The sequence below is a fragment of the Haemaphysalis longicornis genome, unplaced genomic scaffold (genome assembly GCF_048455015.1).
Source record: "Haemaphysalis longicornis isolate Haplotype H1 unplaced genomic scaffold, Haemaphysalis longicornis Haplotype H1 scaffold_58, whole genome shotgun sequence".
NCBI classification, from domain to species: Eukaryota; Metazoa; Arthropoda; class Arachnida; order Ixodida; family Ixodidae; genus Haemaphysalis; species Haemaphysalis longicornis.
In genome coordinates, this window is record NW_027526401.1 from 1,614,840 (window position 1) to 1,631,502 (window position 16,663).

At 47.8% G+C, this 16,663-nt stretch overlaps 1 protein-coding gene across 1 annotated transcript in view; it reads left to right on the forward strand.

Moving 5' to 3' along the window:
• The first annotated feature begins 659 nt into the window (after positions 1–659).
• LOC144140995 (tyrosine kinase receptor Cad96Ca-like) overlaps positions 660–16,663 on the forward strand; it is a 56,997-nt gene continuing 40,993 nt past the window's right edge. Inside the window, exon 1 of the mRNA XM_077672481.1 lies at positions 660–1,157. Within this exon, the coding sequence (XP_077528607.1) occupies positions 1,010–1,157 (148 nt within the window). The 5' untranslated portion in view covers positions 660–1,009. The remainder of the gene's footprint in view (positions 1,158–16,663) is intronic.

A 16,663-nucleotide genomic window follows, 5' to 3' on the forward strand; every position in this document is an offset into this window, starting at 1 on the left:
GCCTCGGGACTTTTTTTGCTTTCGGACGTGGAAAATGCATGGAACCCTACCATATAAGCTGCGCCTAAAACTGTTGCTATTCCCACACAAGCGATGTTCCGAGTATTCAGTGGGAGTAGGCGGTTGATAACAGGTGCACTTTGTGCGCGTGCGCGCGTGTGGGCGCGCTTGTGTGTGTTCGTGCGAGCGCGTGTTGCTGCTTCTTTCAGCTGATCTGAATCTCCTCTGTAAATGCAGTAAACCGTCATCACAACGAAATCGCTTTATTCAAATACTCGCCTTACACAAAGTTTTTCAAGGTGCAAACTGCTTAGCGTGGAAGAAAAAAAATCATTCTCGCTTTTAACGAAGTCCCGGTTATAACGAGATTAGTTTCCTGTCCTTAGAGCTTCGTTATAACGAAGTTTAGAGGAGATCCACAGGTCGGCCGCTTCATTCAAACGCGCGCTGTACTCCGACCGGCCTTTCCGCCAGGCAGACGAAAATGACCGCAACCAGCGTGCGCCACTTAAAGTGTCCCTGCAGGGTACATTAACCAACGCGCGTGTTCGTCTGTCACGGTCGAGTAATGCGCGGGGCCGACAAGGCAGGTACACACAGCCGGCGGCTCTTTCGTCATCCGGGTTACGGAGCAAGTTCGGCCGCCGCGGAAGGCCAGCCCGAGTCTCCTTCTTGGTCGGGCGCCGCTCAGCGAGGAGAACGCGGCGCCCGGTCTGCCCACGCGCGCGCCGTCTCTCTCGGATCACGCCGACGCACCACAACACTCGGCGCGACAGCGGCCACCAAGACGCTTGTTCCTGCGGAGAGGCGGTGGCCGGGCGACAGCCATGTCGATTCCCCAGGAAGAACACCTGTGCGTGCGAGAGGCGAGGGCCGCAGCCGCGACATGAAGGAGCGCCGGGTCCTCGCGACTGAAGAGCCCGTCGTCGATGACAAGGTTGTCGGCTCTTCTGGAACACGCGCAGTCGCACGCTGAGCTGCGTGCGTGGGAGTTTTCGCGGATGTTCGCATGCGCGCATCCCGCTCACGAGTGAACTCTTTAGGACCAGTGCCTAAACCACGGACGGGCCAAAGGATGACCCGCCCTAAGAGCACAGCGAACCTGGTTCGGGGCACGTCCTGGCTGCTCGCTGCTTTGGTCCTGGCGATTTTCTCTGGTAAGGAGACCGCGAGTCTACACGGTAACGGGGAAAGACGGAGGAACGATTTGCTCTGATTCGGGGAAGAAGGTGATTGCAGTGGGATTTGTCAACGTCGCCTCTGCCAAGGTCAGCTGTGAACGGACACTTTAAAATTGAGGCCAGGCTGTGAGACACCCGAACTCGGCGCTGAAGAAGAGCGTTAGAGAAAGGGGAACGGAATGAAAGATCTTCCGTTCGTCTTTGTCTGAAGATAATTAAGGAAGTTGGCGCGTATATGAATGCATGATGTCATTGCAGACGACAGTCACGCTGTCGGATGCGTGTACGCGTAAATGCGAAGGTTCGACCAGCTGTGACTGGCGAAAATTCCTAATGATGGGTGGTTTGAAAGAACCCGGTTATAGGCGCCGTCGATTGCGCTGCCGTTACAGCTCATGATGCTTATAAGGCCGAAGGTCTTGCTCCCCTACGTCATATTACGTGCAACGGCAGAGCACTTGGGGGCCAGCTCTCAATACACGAGCTTGGTGGGGCTAGAGGTTCGAAGGTTTCACCCAGACCAACCGCTACGGGGGAAGGGATCCGAATTTGGGGTTTTTACAGATCCCTCATTATATGTCCGGCCCGTTCATACATCGAATTGACTAAGGATCTGAAGCTTTTTACAATGCGACAAAAACAAAAATTGCTTCCCTAATTATTAGTAAATTATTTTTTCTTATACCTGTGTTTTACTTGTTCGTTAATCATGTCTGGTACCATCGTTTAAAGCAGGGGTTATTTATTTGCTGCAATTTTCAGTTTTAACTATTTTTCTAGTTGCGGCTATTGTTATTTAACGCTGTGCCAAAGAGCCCGTTGTGTAACGTCATGCACTGACATCCAGAATTGTTCCGTAACAGTAGCAGAAACATCCTGAGGATAGAATAAAAAATCCGGCGGCTAGGGTTTGCATCGAAGGCCAGCCTTAATTGAAACTTATTGGTTGTAATGGCAAAATGTCGTTCAAAGCCGAAACTGCTGCATCTATAGAGGCTAGAGTTTCGGGAGTACATTCCTATCTTGGCGTAAAAGCTCAGTAAAGCTGGATATATTTGGAAATTACGCCCCCAAGGAAGTTAAAGGGGTTAAATTGCCTTGTCGCATATTGATCTCGTAGGCCCTTTACGATGTCTAGCTGGTTTTTGCTTCTATGTCCCATACAAATATCTTTAAAAAGTTCCAGGGTTTCGCCCTAACGAATCCCTAAGGGGTGAATCGGCATTTGGGGAAAGTTGCGTGTTTTTACGGATCCATCTATACATGTTCGGCCCGTTAATACATCGAACTGGTTTTTGTTGACCTCTTATTCACGGTGGTCACCATATTTGCTGTAATAATTTCGCCGTTTTGCGTCAAACACCACTCCTGCGCCTGAGGTCGGTTGAAAAATTCCTCGGAGCACTCTAGTGTGCTGACGTGTTGTTGAACTAGAAAGCATGGCGATACTTATTTATTAGCAACTTCTTGACTGCTACGTCGTATTTGCGTGTCTCTCTTCGTTTTATTTTCTTTGTATTTTCGCGCGAATTACTTCGACCGCCTTCTTTTCTGCTCCACCAGCTATGCGTCTGTTTCTTCGCTTCCCTTTCTGTTTCTTACGGCGCGCATTACGTCTGCAGGCAGACTGGCGCACGCCACATCTTCCCCAGAATCAGGGCTCTTCGCGACTGGTGGGCACCTGCTCTACTCAGTTGCCATCACGTTCAGGTGCCGCGCGGCACCCACTATTCTACAGCTTTTACGTTTCCGATTCATAGTTTTGTGAATTTTGTGAAGCGTGCACATTAGCCCCTAAAGCTGCCGATTCCTGGCCAATCCCCCGAGTGGCATGTGCCACGAAGAAAGGAGCAACAACGACGACATCTTTTGCTCTGTCGGTGGCAACGTGCGAACAAAAATGCGGAGCTGCGCTGTGGTAGCGCATTGGACTGCTGCTGTGGAGAAACAGCGTTCAAATCCCGTCGGATTGCGCATGCGTTATTTATTGACTCTTTCAAGCGGCGGCCATTTTCTTGACCGGACAACAACAACGACGACGGCGACAACAACAACAACGACGACGCAGAATGGGGCGCTTAAGGCTTTCGCCTTAAAATGGCTTGACTACACTGAGGCTCAAAAGTTTTTGGTAATGAGCTGCGTCTCGAATTGCCCGAAGCTTCGCGGCTAACATACAGGTATTTCACGTATAAACGGGCAGTGAAAAGCTGCAAGTCTATAAAAGGGAGTGGGATAAGTGGCTTCCTAAAAGGTTGCATTGCGACGGATGAACCATGTCACTCATGGGCATAATTCGCCCCCCTGAAGAACACCAGTCTCACGTCTGAACATTTGGTTAAAAAGCGCTGCCGCGAGCCACCAGAGTTGAACAGCAGAGTTGTCACGATGAACTGTACCTGCGGACGGAGGTGTCGACGTTTCTGTGAAAACTTTAAAAATGCGTTTGGTTAATTATCATATGCTTTCTTTATCCTCTCAATGGTAAAGTGTGGGGGGCTGAAACAATACAGGACGCGGAGAAATTGCTGTTTGTGGCCTTTCATAGGTACGCATGCTTATGAACGCTACCCCCCCCCCCCCCCCCGTTTCCTAACTTATTGCAAAGGTTAAAAAGGAGAAAAATCCCCATTTCCTAGTTCTTAACTAAGGGATCAATGCGGGACACAATTTGTAGTATCTCATGCGTGTTTATGGTGCGGTAAATTTAATAATTAGCTAAAAGAAAATAATATTTTTTGAGAAGTAAAAGCAGATTTTTCTTCTCTTCCAATCAGACAGTTGATAGTCCGAACAGCCAAACAAGTTAAATGGAGGATAACTGCGTCGATTATATGAGCAGTTGAGGTGTTGTGACGCTGTATAGAAACTACGCAAAACGCGGGGACTGCTTGGAAGTAAGGTGGGAAGCGCGCTTTCATAACGACTGTCGTCACAGTGGCGTCCAGCGTGATGCCCGGATTTCGAACGACTTTAATTGGTGGAATGCTATGCGTTATGTTTAAAGGTTTATAAAAACAGCGAAACCTTAGAAAATTCAGCCCGTAATAGATATGAGGTGCTGCAAATGATCCTTGGAAATTGAAAAGTGTTTTATTTTTCCTCTGCTAAAGCCTCGGTCGAGGGGGGCACATAAACGTGAAGCTACGAAGAGTGCCTCTAGCCCTTTGACGATGTGCGCGTACGTCGCATTCTCACTTGTCTACGGAGAATATTTGTCTTTACGAAACCTCCCGCAAACAGCGTGCCCGTTTGTCTTATTCTTCCAAGGCCGCCACTAGCACCGCTTGCATATTCGTTCGTACCTCTTTTGTACGCGCAGCCGGCATGGTTCCCCGTACACGGACGCGTAGTATAAATACACGCACATTTTTACGCCTTGCGGCAGCAGCGAACAAAGCGAACAACCCCTGGGTGCAAGAAAGGAATTGGCCGCCTTCCAGCTTGAGCGAGGGCAGAAGTGCCGTTTTGTCATCCATGCTGGCGCGAACAGAAGCGCTGTAAGCTGAAAGGCGATACAGGATCCTTTTTTTAATCAAAAATAAGATAAGCATTGAATATCAGAAGACGCTTTCATTTCTTCTTTCTTTTTATCACCGCTCGTGACCACTCAATAATAAACATTCAGTCACCTGCTAGTAGTTGCGCGCCTCAAGTCAGTGGTGGAGTTCTGCGAACGCAATTAACGCGCACGGAAGGCGAATTCTCGGTTACAAATGAGCATAATTGAATGCTATGACAATAGTAGCTTCGCTACCATACATGAATGCCTAGCTGGGAAGACATTTTTAGTGTATGTACAAGCATCGTGATGTCACGCCAGCGTTTTTATTAAATACCTGTTTAAGACCCTCTGTATATCCTTACATACTGATACAAAACAAGCCCCTTTAAAGTGGGCGTTACGGCTGAGCACTATTGCACCGCGAGGAAGACATTTCTTCTGGGGCCGCATGAAACGCCCTGGGGTCTTCTATTATTAGCATTTTTTATGCGACGAAAACGTGACACATAAAGCGTTGCAGACGGGAAGGCACGTTTCTTCGGCAATTCCACATTGAAATCTTGCACATTTCAAGACGGCATACAAAAAAATTGGTGCAGTTACGACTAGTGGTGCAAGGCTGGAGAAACAGCAAAGCGTGCGGTCCCTCTCCCTTCGTCGGAGACCCGGCTGTTGCACCTCACATGGGTTTGCGAACTTGGCGCTGAAAGTTCTCCATGACTGGCAGGTGTCCGGATTGTTTTGTCCACAGCCTTTCATGTCTTTCCCAAGGTTGACCGCGTTAGCACGTGCTAGAGCCCATGGCAACCGTCTTGGCGAACGCGGCGTCTGTGGTCCGCACTTCAAGCGCGAACGCACGTGAACTGGAGAAGAGAACAGCACGCGAGAGATCACGCCTCGAACGCCGGGCAGAGTTTTCTCGAAGGTAGAGCTCGCCGACGCCAGGCGCTCCTCACGAGGCGCATGCTCACGTGCACTCGCTATTTTCTTGGTATTTTTGCGAGCACACGTGGCGCAAGCCCACTTGCAAACCTGGCCGACGCCGGGAACTCCTCACGAGCGCACGCTCACGTGCGCCCGCTTTTTTTTTTTTTTTTCTTGGTATTATTTTGGTAACGCTATCCGGCAAAACTAAAAGGTTAAACAGCTCTGCTGTTATGAAGCAAAATGGCCTTTGTATTCTGGGCCGCGCTATTCGAGTGCGAGCTTGACGAATGAATGAATCGGCGGAATAAGTATGATTATCTATTACCTGAGTAAGCGTTACGAAAGACGTGCGCTGCACCAGCAGGTCACAGAGTGGCGACGGTGACGGCCATGATAGAGATAACTCTAATACAGCTTGCAAGACAACACCAAAACAGAGATCCCACTTGTGTTACTAAAAGCAATTAAAATGTGTAAATAAATAAGATTGAAATGTTTATTTTTTATTTTTCCTTTGTTTTTTTTTGTATTTATCGATTTCTTGCATTTAAAATGGTTTTAAATATTTCTCTATTTTTTAAGGAATATTTTCTCGCATTTAAGTCAACGTTACCACGCAAGCTTGTTGGGGATTTCTGCAAATTCAGCACCCTATTACACGGCGTTTCGTCTTTCGGTGGAAAGTGTGGGGCCCACAAATTTAAACCTTGTATGTTTTCTTACAATTGATTTCTTCTTTCCTATCTTTAATGAGTGTGCAATCTTGTATTTCATATCGATTATCTGCCCCCCCCCCCCCCCCCAATATGTACGTATGTAAATAAATAAATAAAACTTTACGCGCATACGAAACCGACCGCTTCCGTAAAACAACGTGGTGAATTATAGAAAATTTGCGAAGTGAAGAGTAGGGCCCCTAATGCAGCTTTGCACATGTTCAAGTGTAACTGGCAGTAGACTGTTCTTAATCTTTTTCCCCAGCCATGCACGCCATGCAGCGTGAATACAGTGCAGTGCACCGACTGTAACTCAGCGCGCCCGACCAAATTAGCAGCTTCTTTGCCCGTTTCCCTCATTGAGCCTGGCTCTCAAAGACGAAACGGCATTATTAAAAGGCCCCTGGAACACTTTCTTAACGGTTTTCAACATCTGAAACGCTCTTAAGACAAGGTTAGTGAGCTAATGCAGTCCTTAGATGAGATGACCGCGAAATATCCTAACCAAATATTCCTGACACACATCAGATAACCTAAACACTCGTTTAAAATACTTTTATCTCTTTCCTGGGTTCTCCAAAGTCCCGTCATTCATTGTGCGCTGCATGCAGCGTCACAGAAACAAGTTCCCCACTACTGAACGGCTACTTTTCAGCGGCAATGCTATAAATCATTCCGTACTCTTCGGTTAAGGCCTGTGCCGCTGAACCCAAAAACGCTGGTTCGATCCCAGCCGCGGTGACCGCTTTCCAGATGGAAGCGGAAACCGAAGACGCCCATGTGTCGAGATTTCTGCGCACGTTATAGATCCTCGGGTAGTCAAAAAAACTCTCCAGCCATCCAGTGCGGCACGCCTCATAGCCCATATGTAGCCTCGGCGCGTTAAACCACCCAATTTTTAAAGGGAACCTTTATATGGCTTCAGTGGCTAAGGCTAAGCGAAATGAAAATCCAGCACCCCCGTGTACGTAGAAAACTCCTCCGGCGAAACCTCACGCTCATGCGCGAAAAAAAGGGGGGAGAGCAGTTAGAAGTAAGGGGAGAAGGAAATGCTGTGTTTATATGATGACGTATAGATACACTGTCGCACCCTCCGACGTTGGTAGGTGGGAATGGCGCATCGGAGGGAGCAAAAAAGAATCTCTCAGGCTCGCCGCAGCGCGCGCGCGCAGCGAGCTACTGAGTGAAGCAAAGCTCAAGCGACAACGGCGGGTGGGGGCGGAGACGGTGCAGGCAGAGCAGCGTCAACGTGGCGATGGTGAACACCGGCCGCATGTTTCTCCGAAAGGGTAGGCCACGCGTCATACGTCAAACACCGGCCGCACTTACAGCTTCGCTGGCTAACAAGGAGTGCGTGGGCGCATTGTAAAGTATTCCATAGCCACTCTAAATGAAAATCGCAACATAAGCAAAGATAAAAAATTGGCTCCCTGTCTGCTCCCTTCGCTGCAAATGTCTTCGAAAGACGATAGCCCTCTGCCCCGCCTGCCACGTAACTGCCTCTCTTTTCTCTCCCTCCGACTCCTTGCGCTTTCCCCCTTCCCCTCGCTCATCCCCGAATTAATGCAATTGATGTTCATTCAACTCAATTTTCTAGGATTCGCACTACTCGCGTGCCACATGTTGTAAATATTCTTGCCCTTTTGTTTAGGTTTATAGTTGAAACGGCACAGGCCGAAACCTTTTTTTACGATAATTTTCTTGGGCGTCTTAAACCCGGAAATTTCGGACTGTCTGTTTCTGTTCCTCGATCCGGCCACCCGGTTAAAAGTTAAAAGAATTCTTGAACAAGTATTTTATATAGGCAAAACCTTTCCGAACTACTAAATCTGGTATACTACAGTCCGCACTTGTCAACATTGCTCAGCAAAGAGAAACCATAATGGATATTTGAGGCAAAACATCAACACACATTTGGTACTAGCATTGTTCTTTTAATGAAAAATTGATGTGTTCTCGGTTTTCGCGATAGCAAATTAAAAATAAAACGCGCTGTTTTCGCGATAGCAAATTAAAAAAAAACGCGCTGTAAACGATATTTGGATCTACAATGCAAACAGGTCTCGCGCCCGAGCTTAGACCCCGAGGCGGCATTCCATGTCGAGCAGTGAAGAAAGGTTCTCATAGGTGGCGCGCGAGCAGTGCGAGTGCGGGAAAATTCCATTGATTTGAGCGAACCTACATCGTGTTTATCGTGGGAGGAGCGAGACGGAGGGGAAGAACTTGAGAAGATCGGCATTATAGTGTCAGGGACGGCAGAAGACCTTCGTCTTTCGACGACATTGGTGGCGAAGTGAGCCGATACGCGGCCAATTTATTTTCGGGTTTGCTTTGATTTAGCCTTTCTTCGACACACGTCCAGCCATGCCCCGCAAAGCAGAGCTTCGTAAAAAAATTCCCCGCATTTCCCCGAGGGGAAGAATGTGAAAGTGCGAATGCACGAGTTGAATTTGCGCGGTTCGGTAATGTTCGCGAAAGAGAGATCACACACACACACAACTACAAAGAAAGAAATATGCATTTATTCACAGACACCTATTTGTGTTGTCGTTGTACTTGATTGCTAGAGCGGATCTCAGCTTTGAAATTTCGTGTCAGTACTCCTTTAAGCGGGTGCATTAGCCCTTCTCACGCCCGATTCCTGGCCAATCCCCACGTGGGTATGTGCCATGTCAGCGGCCAGGCAGCGCGCGCCCATCTCCCCCCGTTGCCAAGGAAGACGAGGAGATTCCTGGCCAATCCCCCACGTGGGTATGTGCCATGCCAGCGGCCAGGCTGCGCGCGCCCATCTCCACGTGCGCGGACATCGCCGGTGGACGCAGGTTCAGGGTCGCTTAAGAAGTGCATTTGCACTTAAAATTGTGAATGCATGTATATATGTTAGTACATAAGCGCATAAGCTTTTCACTCTAGAGCGCTTTTAAAACGCTTCTGGTTATGCCAGTATAAAGCCTCACACAAATGGATTGCTGGCGATGTTCAGCCCTCCAGTGCTGAACACAAAAGTACATTCGCCCGCATTTGTTACGTTGACCGAAACCTTCCTTATACTTCCTCGTCTTCGTCAGAATGACCAAGCTGTCGCAATTTACTATCTTGAGCCTCTGCTAAAGGGGGGATCCGTTCGGCCTCTGTGGCCTGGAGGTACTGTCCCCAATGACAGTGGCAACGTCCCGGGTTCCAGCCTGCGCGCGCGCGCTAGAGAGAGAGAGAGAGAGAGAGAGAGAGAGAGAGAGAGAGAGAGAGAGAGAGAGAGAGAGAGAGAGAGAGAGAGAGAGAGAGAGAGAGAGAGAGAGAGAGAAGGGGGGGGGGTAATAAACTTTTATAGATGGCAAAAGGTGGGCTTGTACTGAAGTGTCAAGGAGGCGTCCTGAGTGCAAGATGCCTTGAGTGCGTGCGGCATCGACAGCCATTTGGGCCAGCCGAAGCTGGTCGTCAAGGCTGGTGCTCGCCAAGGCACTTTCCCAAAGCTGGGTAGTAGAAAGTTGCCCGCACGACTGTAGATATTTTGTTCATATTTGCGAGTTTTTTTTTTTCTTAAATCTTTTAAGGGGAGCTCGTATCTTGTGACTTTGAAGTCGTTATACGTGCACGGTGCAGCCTGTTACCGTTCGGGAAACCTACTGTCGTTTGCTGGTGGTGTACAGGGAAACCCATTTCTTTTTCTCAACTTCCAGGCATTCAAAGATATCCAGCACTGATAGCAGAAACTGTACCGGCACATATAATTAGTGCTTACCCATTAACCATTCATGCCTAATGTTGCTCAGGAGCAACAACTCAAACAGTATTTTTTTTCTCGCACTTTGCTGTGTTTTTTTTTTTACATTTAACACCATCTATCGACAAAGAAAAGATCCCGGACCTTCACAAATTCAAAAAGAGAGGGCAGCACGTAATTTCATGCGCTAAAAAAAGTCTTGTTTATGCGTGTCAACTCGCATCGAGCACGGGGGCTCAATGGGCTAGTGACAGGTAAGCGAAATTGCGCAATTGTGCAATTTTCTTGTTAATACATATGATAGCAATACAAACGTTGCTTATCGCCTTCACTTGAACCATAAATCATGCTGATCAAGGTAGCTTTCTTGTTCAACTGATATATTGGCAGCCAGTGCCAAGTGTTTCCCAGTGCCCAGTGAGTTATTGCGTCCGTCCTAATGAACCAATTTTTTGTGACTTCATATTTGTGATGTCGGAAGCTCTTTTATATCATAAAAATGTTTTCACAATCTTAAGCAAAAGGGATAAAGCTATATAAAGCCAGAGAAACAGCTGAAACTCCGACTGCCATTTTGGGCTCTGGTTGCGAGCCAAGCGGGGCCAGACCGGCGCAAATTGCCCATCTCCCCCGTTACCACGCATAAGTGCAAACACACAATGGTAGCGGGCGCCTATTCCTGTAAAGAATGTTCTTCCATCAACGACAATAACGCACGTATACAAGCGAACTGCGCAGCTCTTCCTATAAGTGGCCGACGCATGCCCGCAGGATGAGTCACCGAAGTGTTGCAACCTGCCAAGCAGCGCGAATACGAAGAGCGTCTGAGTTGATATAAAAAGACCTCCGACCCGGTCGCCTTGACCGGATAGGCGTTTTGTACGCAACGCACGGGACCTATACGCAACGAGGCATCGATACTTACGTCTGAACTGGAACCAGATCCACGTGAAAATTCAAAATTCAAAATATTGCTGGGTATAGGATCTCCATTTGTTTTCATATGCAAGTATGCACGTGATTTGCAAGCGAAAACTACGTATTACGACTGTTTTAATCATGGCGAGGCGAAGCGTACAACGTACAACAAGCGTACATGAACAGAAAAGGGCCTAGGCTGACTTTGAACTGAATGTTTATTTTACGTAATATACATGTAGTGAAATCCCAAACAAAAAAATGCGCCCATGCACTCCGTACAGGTGGTTAACCAGCGAAGCTGTAGCCTGCGGCCAACTCCAAGATGTACACGCTTTACACTTGTTGCGTATGGTGTAAGGTCGGCGAGCAAGCGAGCAAACAAGCCGGCATTCTTAGCACATCGCACGTAATGCAGCTCCTATATATTCTTTGACAATCCCCCGCGCGGTTATAGGTCATGTGTGGGTGCGTGGCAACCGGGCCGGGGGCAGTTATGCTTTCTCGACGCCGTATTACCCTATATTACCATCAATGAGCAAGCAAGCAAGCAAACAAGCCAGCTCCGATCACGGTGCGCGTATAGTTTATATTAAACCTCGTTCCATACCTATCGCGTGTATTGACCGTGTTTGGGTATAGACCCGGGAAGTGCCATTTTCTTAACACCAGATTGCCTTTCAGATCTACCTGGCAAATACCTGCATTTTTTTTTATTTTCTTTTGTCCATTGCTGTTTCCAGTTTGAGGTCAAATGTACTAACTATGCTTAATCATACTTCCCCCTCCTAGGCTTGACAATTGCCTATCAAACTTAATCATAAAAGCTCGTTATTGTACTGACATTATACGAATGATATTATGTGTAGAAAATTTAGAAGAAGCGGTAGAGTAATAACGTGAGGAAGAAGAAGAAGCGGTGGCAGTTCGGAACGGGGATCTTTTCTCTCTTCTCGCCAGATCGGGTTTAATAATATGCATGCATGTGTGGGCCCGTGGGACAATCTAAGAACCCAGACCGATGCATTCCTTGCTTTCAGGGAGTTCTTTAGAGCAACAAAGATATGCGAACACTATAAAAAGCATGAGCCTTCAGTTGGACACGTGTGCCAACACAAATCGAGGTTATGTGTTGCACCGCATATAGGTTAACGTGTGTGTACTTCATTACGGTTACTTTGTATTGTTTGCATATAGGGCAGTACAAGATTACTGCACCACATACCCATCTTGTGGGAAAGCGTTCATATACCTACCGTATTGAAGAGCATACATTCTACTGTTGCGCTATGTTAGTGTGTATACTGTACACAGCATATTGTTTACTGTGCGCACACGAAATGTTCAAGCTGATCCTTTCGACTGTAACTTTTATTACCTCGCTGATTCTTAAGAAAGCCCTTTCTCTTCAAAATTTGGAGTAGCCAGCTTCTCTTTTCTTTGGAACTAACGTCTCCAATGAATAAATGTTTGTTTCTCCCGAAATCTGAAATAAAAAAAAAATACCTAGTTCATTGTGGCATTACGCAATCCAGACATCACGTTTTGATGTCACATTTGAGTCGAATTATATGTAAGGCGTTGTTAATTCGTCACGTTTGTTCTCTACAGCGCGCAGCCGTTGGTAGTACAAGTGCATTGTGGCAAAGCGAACCCAGATGTTTTCTTTTTTTTTTACTTTTTACTGTGTATACGCTCGTAAAATAAATATCACAGCTTCACCCCCTTCGACGAAGGAAAATGCATTAAATTATTCTTCTCGTGCTTCGGCTGTACCATATGAAATGGATGTGCGCGGAACAGTATCCATGGCGCCGAAGGAGACGAGGGTGCAGGGTGCGAAGAAGAAGACCTTGTATTCCTAATTAGTACTTCAGTGTCTGCTCGTGAACGTCGCGAACATCGCTCCCCGCAGCGTTAGTGTATGTAAATGCATCATTGCCCGATGGTCAAGGCGATGTCGTGGGAATTCACCCTCGAACGCGCCGGTGCCTACTGGCAGATCGCCCTGGGTAGTCTTGAGAGCAGTGGCGAATCGCGAACAATTTACTATGTTCAGGCGTGAGCCGATTTTATATTCACGTTTAGGTGCGGGATTAGTATGCTTCATTAAGGATGACAACCTGAGGTGGCATTGTCTTACAGATCTCGTTTAATTCTTACTTGACGTGCAAGCATATTTAATCACATGTGCAGTGTAAAAGTTTACGAGGATGCACGGCACGACGGGAGTAAAGTTTTATTATACAGCAAGAAACGGAAAATAAAACAGTCCAAGGAACTGAGGTGGCTGCAAAACTAAGAGACGTCGGAATATTCGTGAGCTTGCAGGGGCCCAATTCTCTAAAACGAGAAGACGCGTTGTGAAACGGCGCGGTAGCGCCATGCAAACGCATGTGTTCTCGGGTTGGGGCGCCGCTTTGAGGGTCGGAGGAATAACGAAAACCCCTGAAGGGAGCACTCCCACAGGGGCGCAAAGCCAGACGTAAAACGACGGGGGGAAGTGCGTGTCGCTTTGCGCCCCTGTACGCGGGGAAGTCGGGGAGTTGTGTGAATACTAGACTCAAAGAGCATTCTGCGTAGCTAAAAAGTAGGCCCTGTAGCCGCTTGTCACTTCATTGCAAAAAATGCAAATTCACCCCGTCCTTCAGTGACAGGAAGATACTGTACGAACACCGCAATCAAACAACAAGAGAAGTAATGGAAGCTTTCCATATTATGAGATTGGGAGAGGGCTGCATAGGCCACCCATCCTTATCCCTGTCAGATAAGGAAGTTGGTTTGCTGGTGTCAAAGTTGTGAGTGGGAAAAGGCGACCAAAGATTCTTGCACCTGTTTTTATCAATGTACGCAGTCATTTCGCATGACCAGATAAATGTTTTCCTTTGAATAAATTTTAGTTGATAGTCGGCGCCTGTGTTCGACCTTCTTTATTTGTCCTCGTCGTGTTACCGCTGTTCGAAGTATGCAAACATACCAATTAGCTCGACTTTCTTTACTGTTACGAGTAGGTTGTTGTTGATGTTGTTGTTGGTGGTGGTAGTGGTGATGGTGGTGGTGGTGGTGATGATGATGATTATGATGATGACGATGATGATTTTGGGTACAGCCTGAACAGGCCTACTTATCTTGCGATGGAAGTACACGAAGAGCGTGAAACGCATGTGAGACGAAAAACAGCATCTATCATGATGCTGTTTTATCATCATGACTTTTTATCATCATGATTATCATGATCATCATCCCCATCGTCATCGTGATTATCGGGTGACTACCTCGTGTGGGACAAGGGCAGCTCACACGGGCTTACGACCTTGAGCACTCACCAACCGAGTGACGGTCCGACGCAAAAGTCAGATGGATTCATCATGAATACATGCAGTGCAGTTAAAGCAGTCACGGTTACGGGTCGGGCCGTTCGCTGGTCTCAGAGTGGCGCAACACGTTGCCCGCTCCGTCTGTGTACAAACGCGAGGTTCACGACGCGTCCACACGTGGGCGTTCGACCTGTCAACGAGACGAGCTGAGGCCCCGCCGAGTGCGCGTGGGTGCGTGCACATATCTAAGCAGTTTCTGCGGTGTTTGTACAGTGATCACACGGTGCGGTCGTTTACACATGGAAAAGGTTGGCGTACTCGATGGCCCGCCATAACCCGCAAAGCCTTTCATTAAATTGCGCAATTGTGCTGCCAGCGATGTTTTTTTTGTTTTTTTTTTTATTCCAGCGGGGCTTACAGGTGCCTGATTCGCGCAGAATTGCGAGGAGTGGCTGGTCCCGGGGGACCCATCCGAAATTCACAATGGGTCATTATTGTTGAAGGAAAAGGCAGAATTTCTGTTTTCCTGTAAAACAAACAAACCGCAACTTCTTGCGGAATACTGTGGATGGCTGTAAAAGAAATTTGTGCATTCCCGAAACAGTCACCCGTGATTTTGTAATTGTGCATTCGTACACAGGTAGCGGAGGGAGTGCGGGGGTGGAGTCGTCCGGAGGGATAACGTTAGGCTAAGACAGTAGGTTCGCGTAACCACAGATCGGACCCGGTTAGACGCAGACCGGAATCATTGTGCCGTCACTGTTCTAGCCACTTGAAAAGAAAAGAAAATACACAAGCAAGACATCTGCGGTGCGGTTGCATGGCATTAATGGTGACGAATGGTGACCCCAGCCCCGACATTGTTTTTCTTCAATAGCGCAACTGTTCCTCGAACGGATGATTAGCGGCAGACTTCACCTGCTTCGGCGTACGGCCGAATCTTCAACCGAAATGGACGACAATCGGTATGAACGTGTGTTCATCACTGGAGGAGACTTATAGAGGACGTGCAGATGAACTGACACGGTAACCTGTTGCCTGTTGCCTTCTTTTTCTCTCCTGCATAGACTTGGTTCGCAGCCGGGGGAATTGGTGGGGGCGTACGCCTACTAGAGAGTTCCAAATGGGTGCGTGGGAGTAGCGGGGCCACGCGGTGGCCGTTCGGGCTTTTAAAGTTCGTGCTACAGTGGGCCCGATAAATAAACCGCACAGCTGCGACATCTATATCACGTGTGTCGCGAGTTCTCGAGAAGGCCGTCATGTCAACATGGTAGTAGCCATTAAGTTCCACGTTTGGAGCCTAACGCAGCGAAAGAAGTCTGGCCGACGAGGCGCCCAGCCGCATAGGATTCATAATGAATCTGTACCATCCATTGGAACAACTAAACGCTGGGCCGTTTATTATTTATAAGGGCATGCACCACTGTGATGAAGGCGGTGAAAATGAAGCAAATTACCTGCCGACCTCGCTGCTTGCCGCAGCAGCTACATCTGTTATGGAAGAGACAAAATTCGTCGGGGAAATCAAGTCTGCTTATGTGCTCACTTGATGGCGAAAGCCTGGCGCTGCTTATGAACAACTTCTTTACTGATATATCGTTTTTGCTTCTATTTCATAGCTTTCGTTCCTTCGTCTTTTGGCACTAATTACTTCGACCGCCTCCTTTTCGGCTATACCGTGTTTGCTTCTGTGTCTTCGCTTCCATTTCTTCGTCTTACTGCGCAAGTTACACCAACCAGCAGGCTAGCACCCACCACCGCCTCCAGAATCGGAGTTCTGCGCGGGTGGTCCCGTGCACGCGCCATCACGTTCAGATGTCACGTGGCACGCACTATTCTTCCCCTTTTACGTTTCCAATTCACAGTTTTGGAAATTTTGTAAACCGGGAGCGTCATCCTATCAAAGCCCCCGATTCCGGCCCCATCCCACAAGTGGGCATGTGCTACGAAGGAAGGAACAACAACTTAGGTTCTGCCGCTGGCAACACGTGATGTTGCTTTTGGGATTATGTCGAAGGTCGGCAATAAATAAAAAATAGCCTAGTCGGCAGAGCATCGGGCTGCTACAGTGGAGACCAGGGTCCAAATCCCACCAAATCCCGCATGTGTCGTTTTATTTATTTACCCGTTACAGCGCAGGCCATTTTCTTTACCGGACAACAACGGCGCTTTTAAAGACGATAGACTTCCTTGGGCTACTTTAACGGGAAAATTTTGGTCTGTCTGTCTGTCTGTCTGTCTGTCTGTCATTCGATTCAGCCAGCCGGCCAAACTGAACACATGCTGCGCAATAGTCTTATATACTCACAGCCAAATCTTGACGTCTAAGTCCGGTGTTAATGTGCATACTTGTCAATATTGTTGAACAAAAACAAGAC